The sequence below is a fragment of the Ranitomeya variabilis genome, chromosome 2 (genome assembly GCF_051348905.1).
Source record: "Ranitomeya variabilis isolate aRanVar5 chromosome 2, aRanVar5.hap1, whole genome shotgun sequence".
Lineage (NCBI taxonomy): Eukaryota > Metazoa > Chordata > Amphibia > Anura > Dendrobatidae > Ranitomeya > Ranitomeya variabilis.
In genome coordinates, this window is record NC_135233.1 from 374,133,217 (window position 1) to 374,155,705 (window position 22,489).

At 46.5% G+C, this 22,489-nt stretch overlaps 1 protein-coding gene across 1 annotated transcript; it reads left to right on the top strand.

The window, feature by feature from the left end:
• The first annotated feature begins 5,521 nt into the window (after positions 1 to 5,521).
• Positions 5,522 to 21,553, top strand: LOC143803789 (uncharacterized). Its single transcript, XM_077281555.1, has 3 exons — positions 5,522 to 7,103; positions 13,591 to 13,685; positions 21,194 to 21,553. The coding sequence occupies exons 1-3, from the start codon at positions 5,522 to 5,524 to the stop codon at positions 21,350 to 21,352; spliced, it is 1,836 nt and encodes a 611-aa protein (XP_077137670.1). The 3' UTR covers positions 21,353 to 21,553.
• Positions 21,554 to 22,489: the final 936 nt, after the last annotated feature.

A 22,489-nucleotide genomic window follows, 5' to 3' on the forward strand; every position in this document is an offset into this window, starting at 1 on the left:
GCTGGGCTTAAAAATGTGCGAGGAGGCGTCAAATCGGAAAAAAAAATATGCTCCTTGTCAGCAGCTGCTTGACACTATCACACTTCTAACAATCTAGGTCATGGGTGGAGCTGAATCTCCGTGACAAGGTCAGAGCTTTCAAAATACCCATCCCATTCTAGGTCCCTGAAGTTTAGCATAATGCAAATGTGTCCTTTCTTAATTTTCCACTTGAGTCAACAAGTCACCAGATGATTGATTTGAGATGACTAGCTGAAAGTCCCTAATTCGGCGGGAAGTCCCAGACTAGCGTGTGTGTCGAGCCGGGATGTCTTTGAGCATGCACGTTTTAAGGTTACGACGACATTTGTCACATCATGTTGTGTGCCGCAACTTTATGATGCGCTGCTTAGACCTGGAGTTCCAGACAATGTTACGCACAGGACGACGCTATGCATGCAAATCAAATTTCCTGGTCAAATTTGAGTAAATTGTCAAATTCAAATTTTTGTGAGATTCGTTCACCAGTGAAGGCGAACGGTTGTGACAATACTTGAATTCACCAAATAGCGTGAATTTTACTGGGAAATGAAAAAAATGGATTTTGGCAAATAGGAATCTTTTGTAAAGTTCAAGGACTATTTGGTTCTCCTCTAAACAATTCGCTCATCACATGTGGCCACACAAAGTTGTGATGTGAATTGCAACTTTCCCAGGAAGTAGCTGGCACATGACAAGAGATACTGTACGTATGCCCTCTGCACTCTTGGCTCTTGAAGTTCAGCATGGTAGCTGTTTGTCATTCTGTATTGTGACCGTGTTGCAGAGACATCCTAGTTTGCCACCTACTCATTATATTCCTTAACACCACCCTTAGTTCCGAGTCCATCCTATTTTGTTTTTTTTTCATTCAAGTACAATTTCCATTTCTTCGATTAATAATGAAGCAATTTTATAACAACAAACCTGGGCAAATGTGGTCCACCCATTAAAATCAGGACACCCGGCTTCCGTAGGGAGTTGAGTGTTTTTGTATTTGAGGATCATGGAATACTATGTAATATTGTACACATTGCTAAAACATAGTGCCAGAAGTCTAGATGATCTAAATAATCAAAAATAATGTATTTATTGTGGTGCAGTGAGCTGGAAACCCGAATGTCCCTCCTACTTTAATATATAAGGAAGTACGTAATATCGAGGTCCATAACACAGAATCTGTAATAATGTACGTGAAAATATTATTTTGACATCTCACTTCTCTTAAATTGCTACTGCAGGTGTAACCATTTGTGAAGCACAGACAACTACTGTTGCACTAACTACTTCTGCAGATCCAAATAAAGTAGCTTCCACTACAACTTCACTTCCAACTACAACTGCACCTCCCACTACAAGAGCACAACCAACTACAACTGCACCTCCCACTACTACTATACCTCCCACTTCTACTGCTTTTCCCACTACAACTGCATCTCCCACTACAATTGTACAACCAACTACAACTGTACCTCCCACTACAACTGCACAACCAACTATAACTGCATCTCCCACTACTTCTATACCTTACACTTCAACTGCACCTCCCACTACAACAGCTTATACCACTACAACTGCTCAACCAACTACAAGTGCACCTCCCACAACAACTGCACAGCCAACTATAACTGCACCTCCCACTACCAGAGCCCAACCAACTACAACTGCACCTCCCACTACTACTATACCTCCCACTTCTACTGCTTTTCCCACTACAACTGCATCTCCCACTACAATTGCACAATCAACTACAACTGTACCTCCCACTACAACTGCACAACCAACTACAACTGCATCTCCCACTACTTCTATACCTTCCACTTCAACTGCACCTCCCACAACAGCTTATACCACTACAACTGCTCAACCAACTACAAGTGCACCTCCCAAAACAACTGCACAACAAACTACAACTGCACTTCCCACTACCACAGCACAACCAACTAGAACTGCACCTCCCACTACTACACCTCCCACTTCTACTGCTTTTCCAACTACAACTGCATCTCCCACTACAATTGCACAACCAACTACAACTGTACCTCCCAGTACAACTGCACAACCAACTAAACATGCATCTCCCACTACTACTATACCTTCTACTTCAACTGCACCTCCCACTACAACAGCTTATACCACTACCTCTGCTCAAGCATCTACAACTTCACTTCCAACTACAACTGCACCTCCCACTACAACAGCACAACCAACTACAACTGCACCTCCCACTACTACTATACCTCCCACTTCTACTGCTTTTCCCACTACAACTGCAACTCCCACTACAACTGCACAACCAACTACAACTGTACCTGCACAATCAACTACAACTGCACCTTCCACTACAACTGCTTACCCCACTACAACTGCACCTCCCACTACAACTGCACAACTAACTACAACTGCAACTCCAACTACTACTATACCTCCCACTTCTACTGCACCACTCACAACGGCGCAACCAACTACAACTGCACCTCCCTCTACTATTACACCTCCCACTTCTACTGCACCTCCCACTACAACTGCACAACCAACAAAAATTGCACCTCCCACTACAACTGCACAATCAACTACAGCTGCACCTCCCACTACAACTGCTTACCCCACTACAACTGCACCTCCCACTACAACTGCACAACCAACTACAACTGCACCTCCCACTACTACTATACCTCCCACTTCTACTATACCTCCCACTACAACTGCACCTCCTACTACAACTGTACCTCCCACTACAATTGCACCTCTCACTACAACTGTACAACCAACCACAACTGCACCTCCAACTACTACTATACCTCCTACATCAACTGCACCTCCCACTACAATAGCTTATCCCACTACAACTGCACAATCAACTACAACTGCACCTCCCACTACTACTACTACTACACCCACTTCTGCACCTCCCACTACAACTGCACCTTCCACTACAACTTCACTTCCAACTACAACTGCACCTCCCACTACAACAGCACAACCAACTACAACTGCACCTCACACTACTACTATATCTCCCACTTCTACTGCTTTTCCCACTACAACTGCAACTCCCACTACAACTGCACCTCCCACTTCAACTGCTTACCCCACTACAACTGCACCTCCCACTACAATTGCACAACCAACTACAACTGCAACTCCCACTACTACTATACCTCCCACTTCTACTGCATCTCCCACAACAACGGCACAACTATCTACAACTGCACCTCCCACTACTATTACACCTCCGACTTCTACTGCACCTCCCACTACAACTGCACCTCCCACTACAACTGCACAATCAACTACACCTGAACCTCCCACTACAACTGCTTACCCCACTACAACTGCACCTCCCACTATAACTGCACAACCAACTACAACTGCACCTCCCACTACTACTATACCTACCACTTCTACTGCACCTCCCACTACAACTGCGCAACCAACTACAACTGCACCTCTCACTACTCCTACACCTCCCATTTCTACTGCACCTCTTACAACTGCACAACCAACTACAACTGCACCAACTACTACAACTGCACATTTAACTGCAACTGCACCTCCCACTACTACTATACTTCCCACTGCATCTGCACAACCAACTACAACTGCACCTCCCACTACTACTATACCTCCAACTTCTACTGCACCTCCCACTACAACTGCTTACCCCACTACAACTACACACGCAACTACAACTGCACCTCCCACTACAATTGCACAACCAACTACAACTGCACCTCCCACTACTACTATATCTCCCACTTCTACTGCACCTCCCACTTCTACTGCACCTCCCACTTCTACTGCACCTCCCATTACAACTGCACAACCTACTACAACTGCACCTCCCACTACTACTATACCTCCGACTACAACTGCTTACCTCACAACTGCGCAACCAACTACAACTGCACCTCTCACTACTCCTACACCTCCCATTTCTGCTGCACCTCTCACTACAACTGCACAACCAACTACAACTGCACAACCAACTACAACTGCACCAACTACTACAACTGCACAATTAACTGCAACTGCACCTCTCACTACTACTATACTTCCCACTGCATCTGCACAACCAACTACAACTGCACCTCCCACTACCACTATACCTCCAACTTCTACTGCACCTCCCACTTCAACTGCTTACCCCACTACAACTACACAACCAACTGCACCTCCCACTACAATTGCACAACCAACTACAACTGCACCTCCCACTGCTACTATACCTCCCACTTCTACTGCACCTCCCACTTCTACTGCACCTCCCATTACAACTGCACAACCAACTACAACTGCACCTCCCACTACAACAGCACAACCAACTACAACTGCACCTCCCACTTCTAGTATACCTTCCACTTCTACTGCACCTCCCACTACAACTGCTCACCCCACTACAACTGCAAAACCAAACACAACTGCACCTCCCACTACTACTATACCTCCCAATTCCACTGCACCTCCCATTACACCTGCACAGCCAACTACAACTGCACCTCCCACTACAACTTCACAACCTGCAACTGCAACTGCATCTCCCACTACTACTATACCTCCCACTTCTACGGCACCTCCCACTACAACTGCACAATCAACTACAACTGCACCTCCCACTACTACTGTACCTCTGACTACAACTGCTTACCTCACTACAACTGCACAACCAACTGCAACTGCATCTCTCACTACTACCACACCTCCCATTTCTACTGCACCTCACATTACAATTGCACAACCAACTACAACTGCACCTCCCACTATGACAGCACAATCAACTACAATTGCACCTCCCACTACTACTATACCTCCCACTACAACTGCACAACCAACTACAACTGCGCCTCCCACTATTACACCTCCCACTTCTACTGCACCTCCCACTACAACTGCTTACCCCACTACAACTACACAACCAACTACAACTGCACCTCCCACTACAACTGCACAACCAACCACAACTGCACCTCCCACTACTACTATACTTCCCACTTCTACTGCACTTCCCATTTCAACTACACAACCAAATACAACTGCACCTCCCACTACAACTACACAACCAACTACAACTGCACCTCCCACTACAACTGCACAATCACCTACTACACCTCCCACTACTACTATACCTCCCACTTCTTCTGCACCTCCCACTGCAACTGCTTACCCCACTACAAATGCACAACCAACTACAACTGCACCTCCTGCTACAACTGCACAACTAACTATAACTGCACCTCCCATTACTACTATACCTCCCAATTTTACTGTACCTCCCACTGCAACTGCTTATCCCACTACAACTGCAGAACCAACTACAACTGCATCTCCCACTACAACTGCACAACCTACAACTACACCTCCCACTTCTATACCTTCCACTTCTGCTGCACCTCCCACTACAACTGCTTATCCCAGTACAACTGCACAATTAACTACAACTGCACCTTCCACTACCACTACACAACCAACTACAACTGCACCTCCCACTACTACTGTAGCTCCAATGTCTACTGCACCTCCCACTGCTTATACAACTACAACTGCACAGCCAACTATAACTGCATCTCCCATTACAACTGCACAGCCAACTACAACTGCACCTCCCACTACTACTATACCTCCCACTTCTACTGCACCTCCCTCAACAACTGTTTATGAGACTACAACTGCACTACCAACTGCAGCTGCACCTCCCACTACAACTGCACAGCCAACTACAACTGCACCTCCCACTATTACTATACCTCCCACTTCTACTGCACATCCCACTACAACTGCCTATCCCACTACAACTGCACAACCAACTACAACTGCATCTCCCACTGCAACTGCACAACCAACTACGACTGCACCTCCCACTGCTACTATACCTCCCACTTCTACTGCACCTCCCACTACAACTGCTTATATAACTACAACTCCAAAACCAACTACAACTGCACCATTTATTACAGCTGCACAGCTAACTACAACTGCACCTCCCACTACAACTGCACAACAAACTACAACTGCACCTCCCACTTTTACTGCACCTCCCATTACAACTGAAGCTCCAACTACTACTAGTATCAGACCTCTAACTACACCTGCACCTTTTACTACTACTGCACCTCCCACTACTACTGCACCTCCCACTTCAACAGCACCTTCCTCTACTTCTGCACCTCCCACAACTGCACCTCCCACTACTACTGCACCAACCTTGATAACTGTACCTATTGCACCACCTACAACTGCACCACCTACAAATACTGCATCTCCCACTACAACTGCACCTTCCACTACTTCTGCACCACCCACAACAACTTTGCTTCCCAGTACTACTGCATCTTCGAGTACTACTGCACCACATACTACAACTGCACCACCTGCTACTATTGCAACTGCCACTACTGCTATACCTCCAACTACTATTGCACCACCAACTACAACTGCATCTCCCATTACTTCTGCACCAACTAAAGCAGCACCTTCCACTACTTCTGCATCATTATCACCTACCACTACTTCACCTCTAACTACTACTATACCTCACACTAACACTGCATCTCCCACAACTACACCTTCAACTAGTACTACACATCCCACTACTAATGTAAAATCCACGACAAATGTACCACCCAGTACTACTGCATCTTCTGCACCACCTACTACAACTGCACCTACCACTACTACTGCATCATCTGCTGCAACTTCACCTACCACTACTACTGCACTTCCCACCGCTGCTGCACTTCGTACCACAACCGCCTCTACCAGTACTAGTACACTTCCCACTTCTGATGCACCTCCCACTACTACAGCATCTTCACCTACACCTACAATGGCACCTCCCACTACAACAGCAAATCCCACTACTTCTGCACTATCCACTACAACTGGACCATCCACTACAACTGTATCACTTACCATTACTTCACGTCAAACTGCTACTATACATCACACAACTACTGCATCTCCCACTACAACTGCACCTCCCACTACTACTGCAGCTTCAACAACTACTAATGCTCCAACAAACACTGCAACTGCCAGTACCGACACACCAAATACTGGTCCAACTACAACAACAACATCTGTGACAAGTAAGTGACATTTTATGCAGTTGATGAGGGTTTTCATGTTGAAATGTAAAAATGGGTATTCTTTAGCGATGAGCAAGCAGTAAACTGCTCGGGTGCTTGGTACTCGAATCAAGCATGTCGGACTGCTCATGTGCCTGACTTTGGTACCAAGCACAATGAAAGTCAATGAAGGAGTTGAGTATTTTTCCAGGAAACCTGTACTCAATGTCTGGGTAAGAGAAAGAGAGAAGCTGCAGTCCTAGTAATAAGCTCATTTAAATCTGAGTGCTGCACTGAGGCTGTATATTCCTTTGCTGGGAGCACAGGGACTCCTTTGTCAGTTGGACTCTTTGTGAGCTTCCTCTCTTATCTACATCAACCAAACATATGCACACTAGTGATGAGCGAGTATACTTGTTGCTCGGGTGGTCTCCGAGTATTTGTTAGTGTTCGGAGATTTAGTTTTTGTCACCTCAGCTGAATCATTTACGGCTGCTAGCAAGGCTGAGAATGTGGGGATTCCCTAGCAACCAGGCTGTGCCTGGCTCTCCTGACATCCTCTGTGCTGCTGTGGCTGGGTCTCCTGACATCCTCTATGCTGCTGTGGCAGGCTCTCCTGACATACTCTGTGCTGCTGTGGCAGACTCTCCTGACATCCTCTGTGCTGCTGTGGCTGGCTCTCCTGACATACTCTGTGCTGCTGTCGCTGGCTCTCCTGACATCCTCTGTGCTGCTGTGGCAGGCTCTCCTGACATACTCTGCGCTGCTGTGGCTGGCTCTCCTGACATCCTCTGTGCTGCTGTGGCAGACTCTCCTGACATCCTCTGTGCTGCTGTGGCAGACTCTCCTGACATCCTCTGTGCTGCTGTGGCTGGCTCTCCTGACATCCTCTGCACTGCTGTGGCTGGTTTTCCTGACATCCTCTGTGCTGCTGTGGCTGGCTCTCCTGACATCCTCTGTGCTGCTGTGGCTGGCTCTCCCGACATCCTCTGTGCTGCTGTCGCTGCCTCTCCTGACATCCTCTGTGCTGCTGTGGCTGGCTCTCCTGACATCCTCTGTGCTGCTGTAACAGACTCTCCTGACATACTCTGTGCTGCTGTGGCTGCCTCTCCTGACATCCTCTGTGCTGCTGTGGCTGGCTCTCCCGACATCCTCTGTGCTGCTGTGGCTGGGTCTCCTGACATCCTCTGTGCTGCTGTGCAGACTCTCCTGACATCCTCTGCACTGCTGTGGCTGCCTCTCCTGAAATGATCTGCACTGCTGTGGCAGGGCCTCTCCCGACATCCTCTGTGCTGCTGTGGCTGCCTCTCCCGACATCCTCTGTGCTGCTGTGGCTGCCTCTCCTGACATCCTCTGTGCTGCTGTGGCTGCCTCTCCTGACATCCTCTGTGCTGCTGTGGCTGGCTCTCCTGACATCCTCTGTGCTGCTGTGGCTGCCTCTCCTGACATCCTCTGTGCTGCTGTGGCTGGCTCTCCTGACATCCTCTGCACTGCTGTGGCTGCCTCTCCTGACATCCTCTGTGCTGCTGTGGCTGGCTCTCCTGACATCCTCTGTGCTGCTGTGGCTGCCTCTCCTGACATCCTCTGTGCTGCTGTGGCTGCCTCTCCCGACATCCTCTGTGCTGCTGTGGCTGCCTCTCCTGACATCCTCTGTGCTGCTGTGGCTGCCTCTCCTGACATCCTCTGTGCTGCTGTGGCTGCCTCTCCTGACATCCTCTGTGCTGCTGTGGCTGCCTCTCCTGACATCCTCTGCGCTGCTGTGGCTGCCTCTCCTGACATCCTCTGTGCGGCTGTGGCAACCTCTCCTGACATCCTCTGTGCTGCTGTGGCTGTCTCTACTGACATCCTCTGTGCTGCGGTGGCTGCCTCTCCTGACATCCTCTGTGCTGCTGTGGCTGGCTCTCCTGACATCCTCTGTGCTGCTGTGGCTGCCTCTCCTGACATCCTCTGTGCTGCTGTGGCTGCCTCTCCTGACATCCTCTGTGCTGCTGTGGCTGCCTCTCCTGACATCCTCTGTGCTGCTGTGGCTGTCTCTCCTGACATCCTCTGTGCTGCTGTAGCTGGCTCTCCCGACATCCTCTGTGCTGCTGTGGCTGCCTCTCCTGACATCCTCTGTGCTGCTGTGGCTGCCTCTCCCGTCATCCTCTGTGCTGCTGTGGCTGCCTCTCCTGACATCCTCTGTGCTGCTGTGGCTGCCTCTCCTGACATCCTCTGTGCTGCTGTGGCTGGCTCTCCTGACATCCTCTGTGCTGCTGTGGCTGCCTCTCCTGACATCCTCTGTGCTGCTGTGGCTGGCTCTCCTGACATCCTCTGCACTGCTGTGGCTGCCTCTCCTGACATCCTCTGTGCTGCTGTGGCTGGCTCTCCTGACATCCTCTGTGCTGCTGTGGCTGCCTCTCCTGACATCCTCTGTGCTGCTGTGGCTGCCTCTCCCGACATCCTCTGTGCTGCTGTGGCTGCCTCTCCTGACATCCTCTGTGCTGCTGTGGCTGCCTCTCCTGACATCCTCTGTGCTGCTGTGGCTGCCTCTCCTGACATCCTCTGTGCTGCTGTGGCTGGCTCTCCTGACATCCTCTGCACTGCTGTGGCTGCCTCTCCTGACATCCTCTGTGCTGCTGTGGCTGCCTCTCCTGACATCCTCAGTGCTGCTGTCGCTGGCTCTCCTGACATCCTCAGTGCTGCTGTGGCTGCCTCTCCTGACATCCTCTGTGCTGCTGTGGCTGCCTCTCCTGACATCCTCTGTGCTGCTGTGGCTGCCTCTCCTGACATCCTCTGTGCTGCTGTGGCTGCCTCTCCTGACATCCTCTGTGCTGCTGTGGCTGCCTCTCCTGACATCCTCTGCGCTGCTGTGGCTGCCTCTCCTGACATCCTCTGTGCGGCTGTGGCAACCTCTCCTGACATCCTCTGTGCTGCTGTGGCTGTCTCTACTGACATCCTCTGTGCTGCTGTGGCTGCCTCTCCTGACATCCTCTGTGCTGTTGTGGCTGGCTCTCCTGACATCCTCTGTGCTGCGGTGGCTGCCTCTCCTGACATACTCTGTGCTGCTGTGGCTGCCTCTCCTGACATCCTCTGTGCTGCTGTGGCTGCATCTCCTGACATCCTCTGTGCTGCTGTGGCTGCCTCTGCTGACATCCTCTGTGCTGCTGTGGCAGGGCTAATGGTGAGGGCTGTGTACATATTGGTTGATGGAGATGACAGAGAGAGCTTACAAAGAGTGCAGCTGACACGAGTCCCTGGCGCCCAGCAGGGGAATTCCAGGCTTCAGTGCGGCTCACGGACCATATTCAGATGAGCTTATTTCATGGACGCGAGCACTCGAGCCGCACTCGATGCTATACACTGCTCGGTACTCGATTGAGCACCCAAATGCTTGACCAAGTATCGGTCCGTACAGAGCGCGCTCGCCCATCACTGGCATTCTCACCTCAGTCATTCATTGTTGAGATGAGAACATTCATCTTTAGGAGGTGACACATCGTCAGAGCTATTCGGAATATACTATATTGTCTTGGTGATTCTCAATGAAGTGAATGGGAGTTACAGGAAAGGTTAGCACAGTGAGCTGCTCTGTTTCTGTAAATTCATGGCCATTGGTAGATGTGTCATGTCAGAAAGTTTCAAAACTGTTCATCTACAATGATTAAACTTTATTCTCATACAACAAGGAAAAATTTTCAAAGAGAGATGTTCCTTCACCTGAATGATTTGGTTGGACCACATTTATTGTATTATATCGCCATCTAGTGAGTAGTTAATACAACGATTGTTCGGAGGAGAAAAAAAAAAGTGTCTTAAGACTGGTGAAACAAGCTATGACTTATTCACAGGATAAATTATAACTTGTAAATCATTGGGGATCCGACCACTGGGAGTCCCAACAATCAGCAGAACAGGGCACCTTTATCCCCATTAAAATGGAGTAGCGGGTCACAGTGGTCGACCTTTTGTGGCAGCTCAAGAGAATGAATCGAGCAGTGATCGAACATGAGACTTGCTGCTCCATTCTAACAGACATAAGAGTTCCTCATTCAGGCCACCATTGGGGATCCAGTCTATGGGACTTTCCACCAATCTATAAGTTAGCTCCTATCCAAGGAAAAGTTGCACTGTCCATAACTAAAAGCCAGAACAAAGTAATAAACCACCGGCTGATGAGGTTACCGGGGATGTGTTTAATGAACAACGGAAAAAAATATGTCTTATAAAAGTCTTTTCAAATATTTAAAAAGGTAAGGTTTAATAAAATAAATATATTAAAAAAAATGGTTAATTATGGAAAAACCACTATTGATTATCCCGCTATCTATGTCTGAAGCCTGGTCCCGAAGACTTTTTTAAAGTAAGGAAATATGTCTGGCCGTTACAGAGGATGTCTCATGAGGCTAACCGCTACCCATATATCTTATCAGAGGCCATCATAGACAGGATTCACTGTTCACAATCTCCTTTAAGAGTGTGAATAGAGAGGGGCACTGTAGATTAGTGTATATTATTTAGGACTAGCCCATCTATCCATTCATTGGCCAGACATGACTTGGCAAAGCTTGACCATTGGTGATGGCCGGTGGCTGCAAATATGGCTCTGTGAGATGCTGGATCTCTTCACCTTACTTACAATTGGCGACGGTCGCAGATAGCTTAACTCAGCTGCTGGCACACATATTATAAAGACTCCAGAAGAGACTTTGATTTCTTTAAGAATTCTTGTTGAATGCATAAACAGCAGCAGCAGGTAAAAAAGACTTTCTTCAGACAGGCTGAAAGCACATGTGCCTCTAATGAAGCCAAGATGGAGACTGAGACACAGGGAGAAGAAGAAGGAAGTGACATGACACCCAGCAGAGGGAGACAGGGAGACAGAAGGGACAAACTTCATGAAAAGGGAGGATATCAGCTATGCAAAACACAGGAACACATAGCAACAATAAACAATATGAGAAACTGCAATACAGCATGTAAAATGTACAGGACAGTCTGTAAAATGTCTCATTCATGGAACATATCACAAGGAGATTTAAAACATAATTATTTAACCCCTTTCTGACCTCGGATGGGATAGTACGTCCGAGGTCAGAACCCCCGCTTTGATGCAGGGCTCCGGCGGTGAGCCCGCATCAAAGCTGGGACATGTCAGCTGTTTTGTACAGCTGACATGTGCCCGCAATAGCAGCGGGTAAAATCGCAATTCACCCGCCACTACTAACTAGTTAAATGCCACTGTCAAACGCAGACAGCGGCATTTAACCGGCGCTTCCGGCCGGGCGGCCGGAAATGAATGCATCGCTGACCCCCGTCACATGATCGGGGGTCGGCGATGCTTCTGCAGAGTAACCATAGAGGTCCTTGAGACCTCTATGGTTACTGATCGCCGGTAGCTGTGAGCGCCACCCTGTGGTCGGCGCTCATAGCACACCTGCATTTCTGCGATCTAATGATCGCTGCTATGTAGCAGAGCAGATCGCGTTGTGCCAGCTTCTAGGCTATTGAAGCATGGCAAAAGTAAAAAAAAAAAAGTTAAATAAATGTGAAAAAATAAATCAATAAAAAAAAAAAATCAAACCTACACATATTTGGTATCGCTGCGTTCAGAATCGCCCGATCTATCAATAAATAAAAAGCATTAACCTGATCGCTAAAAGTTGTAGTGAGAAAAAAATGTGAAACTCCAGAATTACGTTTTTTTTGGTCGCCGCGACATTGCATTAAAATGCAATAACGGGCGATCAAAAGAACGTATCTGCACAGAAATGGTATCATTAAAAACGCCAGCTCAGAATGCAAAAAATAAGCCCTCAAACGACCCCAGATTATGAAAAATGGAGACGCTACGAGTATTTTTTGAAAATGGCGCAATTTTTTTTTTTTTTAGCAAAGTTTGGAATTTTTTTTCACCACTTAGATAAAAAATAACCTAGTCATGTTAGGTGTCTATGAACTCGTACTGACCTGGAGAATCATATCGGCAGGTCAGTTTTAGCATTTAGTGAACCTAGCAAAAAAGCCAAGCAAAAAACAAGTGTGGGACTGCACTTTTTTTGCAATTTCACCGCACTTTCAATTTTTTCCCCGTTTTTTATTACATGAGATGCTAAAACCAATGATGTCGTTCAAAAGTACAACTTGTTTCGCAAAAAAATAAGCCCTCACATGACCAAATTGACGGAAAAATAAAAAAAGTTATGGCTCTGGGAAGGAGGGGAGCGAAAAACGAACACGAAAAAATGGAACATCCCAAGGTCATGAAGGGGTTAAACACTTTATTAAGCCAAACCTAAACCTCACTTTTGTATCTTCTGTTTTTTATAAACATTTCTGTGCTTTTGCAGCAGCTGCTTGGCATTGATAGCTCATGCTTAGCTTTTGGTTGACTAGCACACTCCAATTTTTGTATTTTTTACAGCGACATTACAATTCCAGTGCTAATAACTGCCTTCTTTGTCACAGACTTCTGCCCTATTTCCAGCTGTTTTCATCACCATTTGTGATAACTGTTATGTTTGTTTTATAGTTACCGCTGCTAGAGGCATGTCATACTGGGCAGTGATTCTCATTTCGTTAGCTGTAGCGGGTGGCTTAACTTTAGGAATATTTGGTCTATTTTTGGTAAGTAGCAATTCATTTAGGCATTACTTTTAAAAAAGGATATGGGCCTTTCACAACATTTTTTTTTATCTTGGACTGGACACAGGATGTAATATTGGCTGCAAAGCAGAATAAAACATTTTGCTTCAAAAAATTTTTTGTTTCGCCTTTCCGTTGCAAAGATATCGGCAATCGAAGTATTTGGCACCTAATAAGTTAAGTCTAGGTGGGTGTCAACAGATAGTTTTCACTGGGGGCGTGTACTTCTTTTGCCTGCTTGAGATGCTATCTGATAACATCCTGCTTGGACTTAACTAAAGTTAACTCATAAGGTGCCAAATGTTTTGATTGCTAATATCTCTGGAATTGAGAGGCGAAGCAAAAAAAAAAAAATGTTTTATTCTTCCCTGCAGCCACTAATATATTGTGTGTCCAGTTCAACATGATAAATTTGGTGAAATGTCAACAGTAGAAGCAATTTCAAATGTGTCTCATGATAAACATGTCAATTAATATATTGGTGGCCATTTGCAAATGTTTTGCACAAGAAAGCGCTCAGCCCCATCATTGAGGGAATCATGTCGGGGCTTCCGATCTGGGTAAGCTTCTGATATAATTATTTAGGAAATCAGCTCAAATGAATTGGCAAATTTACTTCCCATTGATTATGCACCCTACTGGGTGTTACCCTCTATTTTACTGTACACTACCATGAAAAAGAGTTAAAAAAAACCCCTCATGTACCCTGAACCCTCATATGCCAACTATTTTACATTAGAACACCATGAATTATAATATTAACTTCCTTTTATATCCTAGAAGATTAAAATTATCCCAGGGTTCCAACTGTTATAGACTTTGGTTATTATGCTGCTTCTTGTCTATGTAATTAGGGTCAATTGCTGATTATTAGGAAATCTGTGAATAAGACCAACCCCCCAAATGGCATACATGGATACACAGGTCTTTGAAAGCTAAGTTTATCAACACCTTTATATCTTCTATCTGTTGCTGCATTTCCAAGAAATCAGTGTTTTAACTCATATGCCTCTTTAGCTTGATTGATGACCCACTGTCTGATTTGCTTGCCTGGCACCTAAAGACACACCAGTGAAGAGCTATCAATCAAGGTATAACATTTTGTGCTAGGTAGGGAAACACCTCAGAATGCAGAGAATAACAAAGTGCTCTGTCACAATCAAAGCATTAAAAGGTGTATACCCAAGTTATTAAAATGTTTGGATTAGCATAAAAATAAGCAAGTTTGGAATTGATTTGTTTTTTTTTCTATTTTCTGTCATTATCCTGCAATATGAGCTTTTATCTTTCATAGTGTACAACTTGGTTCCATGGAACTCGGCCAGTAGTGCCTGTGCAGACCGTGGCCAAGTGTACACAGTACCTAAAACCCAACTTCTAACATCTTAGCCACCTCTCCTCAACCCATTGATTTCTGTACAGCAGTTATCTGCTTATCTCCCTCAGTTCCTGATAAGCTGCTGTTAAAAATGTTGCAAAATCACGAACCCCAGCATCAGCTTCTCCCAAAGCAGGTCTATGAATTACATCTCTCATTTTAATGAGTCATGAGCTTGTTCAAATGCTCTGATATATCCATATGTAAATACTGTGATAACAGTGTAAACTCAAGGACAAACCATTAATAGCTGAATGTTTCATAGCAGAATTTGTGCTATCCTTTAAAGTTTTACTAATATCACAACTCTGCTGCTCACCAGAACTGCCACTCTGGTGTCTGCCCTGCCAGAAACCAAGAAGTGAGGAGAGTGTATAGCTCTGAGCTGCTCAAGAGATATCTTCAGAATACTCCTTTAACACCTAAATTGCATATTAACCCCTTCCCGACCTTTGACGCATACGCTGCGTCATGAAAGTCTGTGCCTTCCCGACCTATGACGCAGCGTATGCGTCATGGAGGGATCGCGTCCCTGCAGATCGGGTGAAGGGGTTAACTCCCATTTTACCCGATCTGCAGAGACAGGGGGAGTGGTGCTTCAGCCCAGGCGGGGTGGCTTCACCCCCCCGTGGCTACGATCGCTCTGATTGGCTGATGAAAGTGAAACTGCCAATCAGAGCGATTTGTAATATTTCACCTAAAAAACTGGTGAAATATTACAATCCAGCCATGGCCGATGCTGCAATATCATCGGCCATGGCTGGAAATACTAAAGTGACCCCCCCCACACCCACCGATCGCCCCCCCAGTCCTCCGTTATGGGGTCCGGTCCCCTCCGTCCGCCTGCCGGCTCCCCCGTCCTCCTGTCCGCTCCCTCCTTGCTCAGATCCCCCCCCCCCTGTGCTCCGATCACCTCCCCTGTGCTCCGATCCACCCCCCCACCACCCCTTCATACTTACCGATCCTCCCGGTGTCCGGCCGTCTCCTCGCTGGGCGCCGCCATCTTGGAAAATGGCGGGCGCATGCTCAGTGCGCCCGCCGAATCTGCCAGTCGGCAGATTCCTTACAAGTACATTTTGATCGCTGTGGTAGGTTCTATCACAGCGATCAAAATAAAAAAAATAATAAATAACCCCCCCCCCTTTATCACCCCCATAGGGACAATAATAAAATAAATAATTTTTTTTTTTTTTTTCCACTAGGGTTAGGGTTAGAACTAGGGTTAGAACTAGGGGTAGGGTTAGGGTTACAGGTAGGGTTAGGGGTAGGGTTATGGCATGTGCACACAGAGCGGATCGGCCGCGGATCCGCAGCGGATCGGCAGCGGATCGGCAGCGGATCGGCCGCGGATCCGCAGCGGATCGGCAGCGGATCGGCAGCGGATCCGCAGCGGATCCGCAGCGGATCGGCAGCGGATCCGCAGCGGATCCGCAGCGGATCGGCCGCGGATCCGCAGCGGATCCGCAGCGGATCCGCAGCGGATCGGCAGCGGATCGGCAGCGGATCGGCAGCGGATCCGCAGCGGATCGGCAGCGGATCCGCAGCGGATCGGCCGCGGATCCGCAGCGGATCGGCCGCGGATCCGCAGCGGATTGGCCGCGGATCCGCAGCGGATTGGCCGCGGATCCGCAGCGGATTGGCCGCGGATCCGCAGCGGATTGGCCGCTGCGAATTCGAAGCAGTTTTCCATCAGGTTTACAGTACCATGTACACCTAAGGAAAACCAAATCCGCTGTGCCCATGGTGCGGAAAATTCCGTGCAGAAACGCTGCGTTGTATTTTCCGCAGCATGTCAATTCTTTGTGCGGATTCCGCAGCGTTTTACACCTGTTCCTCAATAGGAATCCGCAGGTGAAATCCGCACAAAAAAACACTGGAAATCTGCTGTAAATCCGCAGGTAAAACGCAGTGCCTTTTACCTGCAGATTTTTCAAAAATCGTGCGGAAAAATCTCACACGAATCCGCAACGTGGGCACATAGCCTTAGGGTTAGGGTTGGAATTAGAGTTAGGGTTGGAATTAGGGCTAGGGTTTGAAATAGGGTTAAGATTAGGCTTGTGGTTAGGGTTACGGATAGGGTTAGGGGTGTGTTGGGGTTACAGTTGTGGTTAGGGTTGGGATTAGGGTTACGGTTGGGATTAGGGTTAGGATTAGGGTTGGAATTAGGGTTACGGGTGTGTTGCGGTTAGGGTTGTGGTTAGGGGTGTGTTGGGGTTAGGGTTGTGATTAGGGTTATGGCTACAGTTGGGATTAGGATTAGGGGTGTGTTGGGGTTAGTGTTGAAGTTAGAATTGAGGGGTTTCCACTGTTTAGGCACATCAGGGGTCTCCAAACGCAACATGGCGCCACCATTGATTCCAGCCAATCTTGCGTTCAAAAAGTCAAATGGTGCTCCCGCCCTTCCAAGCCCCGACGTGCGCCCAAACAGTGGTTTACCCCCACATTTGGGGTACCAGCGTACTCAGGACAAACTGGGCAACAACTGTTGGGGTCCAATTTCTCCTGGTACCCTTGCAAAAATAAAAAATTACTTGCTAAAACATAATTTTTGAGGAAAGAACAATTATTTTTTATTTTCACGGCTCTGCGTTATAAACTTCTGTGAAGCACTTGGGGGTTGAAAGTGCTCACCACACATCTAGATAAGTTCCTTCTGGGGTCTAGTTTCCAAAATGGGGTCACTTGTGGGGTGTTTCTACTGTTTAGGCACATCAGGGGCTCTGCAAATGCAATGTGACGCCCGCAGACCATTCCATCAAAGTCTGCATTTCAAATGTCACTACTTCCCTTCCGAGCCCTGACGTGCGCCCAAACAGTGGTTTACCCCCACATGTGGGGTATCAGCGTACTCACAACAAACTGGGCAACAAATATTGGGGTCCAAATTCTCCTGTTACCCTTGTGAAAATAAACAATTGCTTGCTAAAACATCTTTTTTGAGGAAAGAAAAATGATTTTTTATTTTCACGGCTCTGCGTTGTAAACTTCTGTGAAGCACTTGTGGGTTGAACGTGCACACCACACATCTAGATAAGTTCCTTGGGGGGTCTAGTTTCCAAAATGGGGTCACTTGTGGGGGGTTTCTACTGTTTAGGCATATCAGGGGCTCTGCAAACGTAACATGATGCCCGCAGACCATTCCATCAAAGTCTGCATTCCAAAACGTCACTACTTCCCTTCCGAGCCCCGGCATGTGCCCAAACAGTGGTTTACCCCCACATATGGGGTATCAGCGTACTCAGGAGAAACTGGACAACAACTTTTGGGGTCAAATTTCTCCTGTTACTCTTGCAAAAAATAAAAAATTCTGGGCTAAAAAAATATTTTTGAGGAAAGGAAACATTTATTATTTTCACGGCTCTGCGTTATAAACTTCTGTGAAGCACTTGGGGGTTCAAAGTGCTCACCACACATCTAGATAAGTTCCCTTGGGGGTCTAGTTTCCAAAATGGAGTCACTTGTGGGGAGTTCCTACTGTTTAGGCACATCAGGGGCTCTGCAAACGCAACCTGATGCCCGCAGAGCATTCCATCAAAGTCTGCATTTCAAAACGTCACTACTTCCCTTCCGAACCCCGACGTGTGCCAAAACAGTGGTTTACCACCACATATGGGGTATCAGCGTACTCAGGAGAAACTGGACAACAACTTTTGGGGTCCAATTTCTCCTGTTACTCTTGCAAAAATAAAAAAATTCTGGGCTAAAAAAATATTTTTGAGGAAAGGAAACACATTTTTTATTTTCACGGCTCTACGTTATAAACTTCTGTGAAGCACTTGGGGGTTCAAAGTGCTCACCACACATCTAGATTAGTTCCTTGGGAGGTCTAGTTTCCAAAATGGGGTCACTTGTGCGGGAGCTCCAATGTTTAGGCACACAGGGGCTCTCCAAACGCGACATGGTGTCCGCTAATGATTGGAGCTAATTTTCCATTCAAAAAGCCAAATGGCGTGCCTTCCCTTCCGAGCCCTGCCGTGCGCCCAAACAGTGGTTTACCCCCACATATGGGGTATCATCATACTCAGGACAAACTGGACAACAACATTTGGGATCCAATTTCTCCTATTACCCTTGGGAAAATAAAAAATTCTGGGCTAAAAATCATTTTTGAGGAAAGAAAAATTATTTTTTTATTTTCACGGCTCTGCGTTATAAACTTCTGTGAAGCACCTGGGGGTTATAAGTGCTCACTATGCATCTAGATAAGTTCCTTGGGGGGTCTAGTTTCCAAAATGGGGTCACTTGTAGGGGAGCTCCAATGTTTAGGCACACAGGGGCTCTCCAAACGCGACATGGTGTCCGCTAACGATTGGAGCTAATTTTCCATTCAAAAAGTCAAATGGCACGCCTCCCCTTCCGAGCCTTGCCGTGCACCCAAACAGTGGTTTACCCCCACATATGAGGTATCGGCATACTCAGGAGAAATTTCCCAACAAAATTTAGGATCCATTTTATCCTGTTGCCCATGTGAAAATGAAAAAATTGAGGCTAAAATAATTTTTTTGTGAAAAAAAAGTACTTTTTCATTTTTACGGATCAATTTGTGAAGCACCTGGGGGTTTAAAGTGCTTACTATGCTTCTAGATAAGTTCCTTGGGGGGTCTAGTTTCCAAAATGGGGTCACTTGTGGGGGAGCTCCAATGTTTAGGCACACGGGGGCTCTCCAAACGTGACATGGTGTCCGCTAAAGATTGGAGCCAATTTTTCATTCAAAAAGTCAAATGGCGCTCCTTCCCTTCCGAGCCCTGCCGTGCGCCCAAACAGTGGTTTACCCCCACATATGAGGTATCAGCGTACTCAGGACAAATTGGACAACAACGTTCGTGGTCCAGTTTCTCCTTTTACCACTGGGAAAATAAAAAAATTGTTGCTAAAAGATCATTTTTGTGACTAAAAAGTTAAATGTTCATTTTTTACTTCCATGTTGCTTCTGCTGCTGTGAAACACCTGAAGGGTTAATAAACTTCTTGAATGTGGTTTTGAGCACCTTGAGGGGTGCAGTTTTTAGAATGGTGTCACTTTTGGGTATTTTCAGCCATATAGAACCCTCAAAATGACTTCAAATGTGAGGTGGTCCCTAAAAAAAATGGTTTTGTAAATTTTGTTGTAAAAATGAGAAATCACTGGTCAAATTTTAACCCTTATAACTTCCTAGCAAAAAAAAAAATTGTTTCCAAAATTGTGCTGATGTAAAGTAGACATGTGGGAAACGTTATTTATTAACTATTTTGTGTCACATAACTCTCTGGTTTAACAGAATAAAAATTCAAAATGTGAAAATTGCGAAATTTTCAAATTTTTTGCCAAATTTCCGTTTTTTTCACAAATAAACTCAGAAATTATCAACCTAAATTTACCACTATCATGAAGCCCAATATGTCACGAAAAAACAATCTCAGAATCGCTAGGATCCGTTGAAGCGTTCCTGAGTTATTACCTCATAAAGGGACACTGGTCAGAATTTCAAAAAACGGCAAGGTCATTAAGGCCAAAATAGGCTGGGTCATGAAGGGGTTAATATATTAATTAAAATGGTGCTTTTTCTGGAATGCAGCAACAGATAGAAGAAATAAAAGTTTTGCTGGATTTAGCTTTAAAAGTCCCACATAATCATATATGTATGTTGGGGTGTTGATCGTACTGACATTATTTTTAAAAATGACCTGTCATCAGCAGTAGAGTGATCAGGTGTTGCACCTATTAAATTCCTGCTCCTTCTCTGAGTCCATGATGATCCATATGATACATGTTAAGTTTGGGTTTAGTAAACCAAGAATATCTCTTCTCTAGTTTAAAAAAGAGGACCAAAGACAGTGAATTATAACGGTAGAGAAGGTTGAGTTCAAGAGACAGGAAAGTCCTTTAAAGGTTAAAGTTAACTAAATGGAAGTTATGGTAGTTAAAATGAAAAAAACCTTAGCTCAAATTATTCTAAAAATCTGTTTAGCATTGATGGTCATGATGGACCTTGTGCAATTTGGAAAAGTGTGAAAAACCATCTAAAGTTTAACTGTAATAGTAGAGGCTTGTCAAAAAATTTGGTAACATAGACATCCTACCCTTACTCAGAGGTGTTTTGTGTGATGATCTGACTTGACTTTTGTTCTTGCAGGTCTTGTCTATAGTATACCCTACAGGTTTTCTGGCTATAGGCTCAGTCGCTGCTCCAGGTATCTCTAGTGCTCTCCCAGGTATCACGAGCACATTGTCTGGCCCCTCCACCTACACATCATACTATCCCAACAATACCTTTTATAACAATAACCCTTAGCCCTCACACTTGAGAACCTCATCATAACCCACATCCACCAAGGCATCATCCACGGCAATCACCACCACAACCGTCATGACATGAGCGCCATGGAAGAGAACGTCATTCGCTACGTCGCCACTCAAGTCAATAATGGCAAGACTTGGCCGAGAGATTAATGACTTTGGAGAGTAATACAAATACATGTACTATTAGAGTGCTGTAGATTAGGGTTGAGCGACTTTCATTTTTTTAAGATCGAGTAGGGTTTTGGGAAACCCGATTTTGTCCAGAGTCGAGTCGAGTGCAGTCGGCCGATTATCGCTAAAAGTCGGGGATCGACCGAAACACGAAACCCAATGCAAGTCAATGGGGAAGCATAGTCGGCAGTGAGTGGAGGCCAGGAAAACACCTACAGTGCCCATTTTAATGCCAAAAACATCCATTCTTGTTTCTGAAGCTTGCCAATCTTAATTAACTGTATAATAATAGTTGGGCATAGGGAATTGGGGGAAAGTTGTGGGGGGAGTAGGGCTGGCTCAAGTTTTTCGTGGGCCCAGGAAATGCGGACTACGTCACGGCGGTGTTGCAGGGAAAGGTAAGTATTTAAACGTTGCAAGTGCTGTGATCCTGAGCAAGCAGGGGGGGGCCCACTCGTTCGCATTGGCACTGGCACAGGGCCCCTCAAAGTACGGCGGTGTGTTTGCATGGCGGGGGCGCCTCCCACCAGCAGCGACACTTTTGCGTACTCTGAGGGGCCCTGTGCCAGTGACGTCGCCAACGAGTATGCCCCCCCACCTGATGAAGGAACCTGCACTTTCATCTGCACCTTCCTCTTTGTCCCTGTGTAAGGTGGTATAACATGCGGGAAGGGGAACCTTACTTTCAGCAGGGTCAGATTCTGGCTGTGTAGAGTACAAGGGGAATGTAGTGGTCTAGGTCAATGTACCAGCAGACTCATTTAGCAGTGGCTGGGCAATGGGCAGGATGAGGAGGAAACAGATATAGGGCCAAAGAATAAAGTAGGCTAAATGCAGTTCAAAATTGGTAACAGGACTAAACAGGCGGCATTGCTTTGTTCAGTGGAGTAGCAAACCCAAGAGCAGCAGACACTGTTTCAAGGGCATAACCACACTAGTAGGCCAAATGCAGTTTAAT